The 6,143-nt window shown below is 39.4% G+C and overlaps 1 protein-coding gene across 1 annotated transcript in view; it reads left to right on the forward strand.

The window, feature by feature from the left end:
- The window catches only part of CLNS1A (chloride nucleotide-sensitive channel 1A), a 23,207-nt gene that overhangs the window by 6,954 nt on the left and 10,110 nt on the right, over nucleotides 1-6,143 (forward strand). The window contains exons 2-5 of the mRNA XM_007940901.2: nucleotides 2,139-2,275; nucleotides 2,949-3,050; nucleotides 3,907-4,014; nucleotides 5,110-5,283. Coding sequence (XP_007939092.1) covers nucleotides 2,139-2,275; nucleotides 2,949-3,050; nucleotides 3,907-4,014; nucleotides 5,110-5,283 — 521 coding nt within the window. The remainder of the gene's footprint in view (nucleotides 1-2,138; nucleotides 2,276-2,948; nucleotides 3,051-3,906; nucleotides 4,015-5,109; nucleotides 5,284-6,143) is intronic.

Genomic DNA, 6,143 nt, shown 5'->3' on the forward strand with positions numbered 1-6,143 from the left:
ATATTCTCCAGGTTTCTGTCTGTACATGTTAGCAAAATCAAGTAGGTCTTTTCGGGTGTAGCGTATCACCTCCTCAGTCACACTTTCTGTTTCACCTCTTGGGGCTCGCTTGGACTTGACTTTAGTTACAGGTCTAGCAGCAACAATGGGTGGTTGAGGCAGTTCCTGAGAGCATTCAGGAATGTCTTCCATGTCCTCTGCCTCAGGCACTGACCCAGCAGGAACAGTTTGGCTAGTCCCATCAAACTGAGGGGGGAGGGAATAATGGTTTTACAGTAATCCGCTCAGATGGGAGGGATTCAACAGAATTTACAGGCTCCATATCCTGATCTTCCTGATCATCTGCCCATATGTCCCCATTCCAGGTTTCAGGATCCCATTTTTTCCCAATCAGTGCCCTCACTTTAACGTCAGACACTGTTCCGGATTGGCAATGTAATTGGCATTATAATTCAGCCACCCTTACAATAAGACCCTGGGTTTGGTTTTCAGCAGTATCAGCTCTGTTACTAGAAGATATAAGGCTTGCTTTCAGAGCACAACTGGAAGCACTAAGGTCTTTTATGTGGTGCTTAAGCCGAGACTCAGCAGCTCTGAGTTCATCTTGCTCTTTCACCACTTTGTCTAGTGTAAGTAGGACCAACCAACCAGCTTCCTTATACTCCCCATGCTGACAAAATTGCAGAAAAGTATAAAATATCTGATCACCCAGAGTGTCACTTCTCACAAGTACTTGATCTATTGGTGGTGCTATTTCGCATATTAGTGTTGCCACCTCACACTACGGATTAGCAGACCCCTCTTTACTAACAGATGCAGGGTCACGAGTGTCTTTAAGATTAATCAAACTGGAGAACCAATTTAGGAAGCCCATCCTTATGATTATGAGGGATGGGTGGAGAAAGGAGGGTAAACTACTGTTTTAGCTCTCTAGTACTGCTATTACAGAAATACCACAAATAGATGGCTTTAACAGATAGGAATTTGTTCTCTTACAGTTTAGGAAGCTAGAAGTCAAATGCCAAAAGCTAGAGTGCCAGCTCTAGGGGTTGGGTGAAGGACCCTTCAACTAGGGCTTCAGCTCTGCCTCTTATTCCAGGCCTACAGGAGCTGGAGGTGTCCTGTAACTAATGCAGCTGATGGCTGCTGAGGCTGATGAACCCAAGGTCAACAAGTAGAATGGCGGTCTCAAGATCAACAGGCAACATGTCAGACCACTGGTGCAAGTCCAGGAACAATCCCAAGATTGGCAGGCCACTGAGATGAAGAGTCAGCCAGATGCGGGATCAAGATGCTCCAAAAAGCTAGAGACCTTTCCCAAAGCTTTTCCTTATATACTGGAAGCAGGCCATACCCCAAAGACAGCTCCTTTTCCACTGATTAACATCTCACAGCAGATTCCACCACAGAGGTGATTACAATGTCATCATGGGGAATACCTACATCTAGCAGCCAAGCCACTCAGAGCAATGGCCCAGCCAAGTAGACACACACTCTTAACTACCACAGCCACTGACTAGAAGACAGACACTACCACAGCCACTAACTAGAAGACAGATACTAACTTGGTTAGAGGGATGTTGGCAGTAGTAGCTGGGTACCATCTAGTTTTTCTCGTCTTAAGTCATGTAGGCTGAGGTTCCTATGGTCCACTAGTCTCTTGGACTAATTGTTTCCATGCATCTTTGGTTTCTTCATTCTTCTTTGCTCTGAATGAGGAGCCCCATTGTTGCATTTAGATGGCTGCTTACAAGCTTTTAAGTCGCTTGTCACTCCTCACTGAAGTAGAACATAGAACAATGTTTTTATGTAGTATGTTATGCCAGTTGAGCTTTATGTCCTCTGCAACCATGATCCTTAGCCCACGGACCCAGCGACTCACTCCCTCAAGGTGTTTGGCTGTGGCTAAGAAGTTACCATAACTTTGCCCTCTGTTGGCTCTATTATATATTGACTTTCTTACAGCACATACAAATATGTATGTAGAAATAACGTCTGCCAAACTTATATGTTCCCTTTACCTACCCGTACCTGATCATTTTGCCTGTTTGGATATGGTAATTAGATCTTGCTCATCTCTAGAGTATTAAATTAGGATGTACTTTATTAAAACAATCTACTTTAAACATGTTTTTCAGCCGCCTGTCTTGGTTAGATGGCTCTGGATTAGGATTCTCACTGGAATACCCCACCATTAGTTTACATGCTGTGTCCAGAGACCTAAATGCTTATCCACAAGAACATTTGTATGTTATGGTGAATGCTAGATTTGGAGGTATGTATGCTATAATTTAGCCTTGAGTTTTCTTTGGTGCAAATTACATTTTTAAAAGCAGCTGCTGAAAATAATCAATGTAGTATTCAAACCATTGACCCACTTTGGATAATGGTTTATTAAGCTAAATTTCAGCACAGTAAAATAACTTGACACATGAAGATAATGGATATTTGTGTATCTGCCTTTTATTTTTCATATATTAACACTTAGATTTCTTCGTTTACTGTAGATTTGTATTTGTAAGTTTTCCTCTTAAGTTTAACTGTTTATTTTCTCTTTGTAAAAAGCTTTATATTTGGCACCCTTGGATTAGTGTATTTTTTGCTTTCTAGAATTTAGGATAGAAGTGGAGTTGTTTTTGTTTTTTTTTTTTGCTTTGCTAGAGCAGTGATTCTGAACTGGGGATGATTTTTGCCCCCTAGGGGATATTTGGCAGTGACATTTTTTATTGTCATGACTGGGGTAGGGGTAGGGGTGGAGGCTGGCATCTAGTGGGGGAGGCCAGAGATGCTACTAACCATCCTGTGTTGCTTGGGACAGCTCCCCCTCCACCCCCGACAGAGAATTATCTGGTCCAAAATGCCATTATAAAAATATTGAATGATGATATTTTTAAAAGAGTTAAATAAATGGTGGCATCATTAAAAAATTACTTTTGTTCTTATTCTAGAGGAATCAAAAGAATCCATTACTGATGAAGAAGAGGAAGATAGTGACGATGATGTTGAACCTATTGCTGAATTTAGATTTGTGCCTAGTGATAAATCAGCATGTGAGTGTTTTATAGTATTATTACTTTTTTATGTACATGTTCTCCCCAGTGGCTCACACATGCACATACACACCCACATGTTTACCTTTACCACCATTACCTCCACTTTAGTGCTTTTTCTTTGTTTTAGCTTCTGTAATATTATTGAGGACCTATTAATATCAAAAGTTGTGAATGTAGTAAGAATGTAGTAAACACCATGTTACCTGGTATATTTTGTGAATGGTGGACTTCATTATTTTTGTTGACTTGATGCTATGTGCTGTGGGTCTCACCAGATGGATGACAGAGGAATTATGACATCCTAAAGTGGAAGACATCAGGATGACTGTAGAGAGTCCTACCAGATCAGAGGGGTTTCACCCTTTTAGCAGCAATCTGACCAAGACCGTAAAACCAAACTCACTGCCATCGAGTCCGTTCCGACTCATGATGACTCCCTTTGGGTTTCCAAGGTGGTAAATCTTTACAGAAGTAGATTGCCCAGTCTTCCTTCTGAGGAGTGGCTGGTAGGTTTGAGCCACCCATCTTTTGGTTAGCAGTCAAATGCCTTAGGCACTATGCCACCAGAGCTCCTTTCTGACCAGGACACTGACCCTTTTTCTCAGACAATTGAGCCAGCCTTGAAAAAATCCAATAATACTTTGAATTGAATTTTTATTATTTTGTTACTTGTCCGTTGTCATTAACACTTCAGAGGTTAATCCTACTTGGAATTTAGCAAGTTTTAGAAATAATGTGACCTTAGTATTTATCTTTTGTCTACCCATTAAATTTATTTGCATTGATAATTATGAAATTTTTAATATACATTAACCAGAGAAAATATTAGTTACAGTTTAATTTCCTTGCTCAGTGGAAGCAATGTTCACTGCAATGTGTGAATGCCAGGCTTTGCATCCAGATCCTGAGGATGAAGATTCAGATGATTATGATGGAGAGGAATATGATGTGGAAGCACATGGTTAGTGAAATGAATTTTTAATTTTTCAAATATTTTAAGCATCTGTTTATACTAGGGATAGGAGATGTTCCTATAAAGTACCTAATATGGTATAGTTATTATGTCTAAGCCCTTTGGAACAGACAAATTGGGGAAATACATGGGCTTTCTAAGCTTGAGAGTTAAAAGAAGTAGAGATTATTTAGGGGGAGAATATGGATAAAGACAAATAGGAGGAAAGAAAATGATAAGTAGGAAAGTGGGTGTCAGGAGAGTCTTTTAAATCGTGGCAGCCACTACCAGAGAAAGAGACATCTCTCTCCATTCCTTGAGAACCTTTATCATCTAACCTTTATTTAGCATATTCCTTCAAAAAGCTCACTGCCAAGAATTTCTTTTTTCCACAGCCGTACTTGATTTACTCTAGGACTATTTCCCCTTGCTTCCCCAGACCAGAATACAGTTGCTTTGCTGGGATAGTCTTCTAGCTTGAGATACCAACTGTTCTCGTTCCTTTTTCCCTCTGGTCTTATGCACACCAATCTGGGTATCCTAAGGCCTTTGCTCTATGTGTACCCCCTTTCTAGCCTGAGACAAACTCCTTTTGGACTTCTTCACATACATAAATACATCCCTATCTTTGGTGAGGTTTTTGAGTGATTTTAATTTATTTTTATCGTTTTTTATGTTTTCCAGGATTTGTGAGTTTCTAAAAAGAGCATGTATTTTAATCAGGAAAAATATCCTTAAATACAAATTAATATTGAATTAATTTATATTCACCTGTAAAATTTCCACCTTGGGATAATATAGTACTCTCTGACCTCAGGAACATTCTCTTTTCCTTCTAATCCCTGCACATGTGATTCTGTGGGAATTACAGTTTACTGGTTAATTATCTCTTGGAATCCCTTTTCATCCTGGAGGGTAGGGACATTTTCTTTGCATATATCTCTGACAGATGACCTGTATATGTATGTTAAATGAATGTTGAAAAGTATTGTTACAGAATCCTCTTTTTACTGTACATTATACTCAGCAAATGCATTATTGATTATCTTTTTTTTTTTTGTCTAATTGTTCTACAATAGCTTAAAAAGTTTTTTGTTTGTTTAGAACAAGGACAGGGGGACATCCCTACATTTTATACCTATGAAGAAGGATTATCCCATTTAACAGCAGAAGGCCAAGCCACATTGGAGAGATTAGAAGGAATGCTTTCTCAGTCTGTGAGCAGCCAGTATAACATGGCTGGGGTCCGGACAGAAGACTCAATAAGAGATTTTGAAGGTGAGCTTCTGCTTTCTCTGCAGTTGTGAACACTCAAATGGGCACTTGGCACCTGGACAACAAGGTAAGTTATGCAGAGGCATATAGGTTCTTTTGGAAACTGAAACAGAGAAATCTTGGAATTACCTCTGTATAGTATAGGAAGCAAATTAATAGAAATACAAAATGGGCGTTCCTATGTAGTTATTTTCAGTGATCATTTATCTAACTACAAAAGTGTATATTTAGAAAGTGTACGTAGGCAAAGAAGAAAAATTAAGTATAATTCTGCCCGGGAGATACCTGCTATTAATTTTCTGCTGCATATCCTTCCAGTCCGTTTATTTCCCTTTTTGTTTATGTGTGTGTACATGTATTACTACCATTTTCATTTTAAAAATTGATTCTTACCTGATTATATTCAAAATTAAGATGATCAGCTGATTTAAAGGCTAGGCAGAAGATGGCATTCAAGAAACTTGAATTTTCTTCTTGTGACAAACTTACAGACCTGGGAACAAGTGGCTTTATATGTTTGTTTCTGTTTTCTTATGTTTGTAAGTTGTTTGTAAAATATTTTTCCTATCAGTGTAGCTCCCTTTTCTGAGTATCGTATTTCATTTAGAAACTTAAGGTGTTCTTTTGACTTTGTTGTTGTTGTTGTTGTTAAGTGCCATCGAGTCATTTCCAACTCATAGCGACCCCATGCACAGAAGAATGAAACACTGCCCGATCCCGCGCCAGCCCCACAATCCCTGCTATACTTGAGCTCATCATTGCAGCCACTGTATCAATCCATCTCATTGAAGGCCTCCCCCTCTTTCATCGACCCTCCACCCTACCAAGCATGACATCTTTCTCCAGGGAATGGTCCCTTCTTA

Source organism: Orycteropus afer, unplaced genomic scaffold, assembly GCF_000298275.1.
Source record: "Orycteropus afer afer isolate SDZICR_OR568_19922 unplaced genomic scaffold, OryAfe1.0 scaffold00074, whole genome shotgun sequence".
NCBI lineage: Eukaryota > Metazoa > Chordata > Mammalia > Tubulidentata > Orycteropodidae > Orycteropus > Orycteropus afer.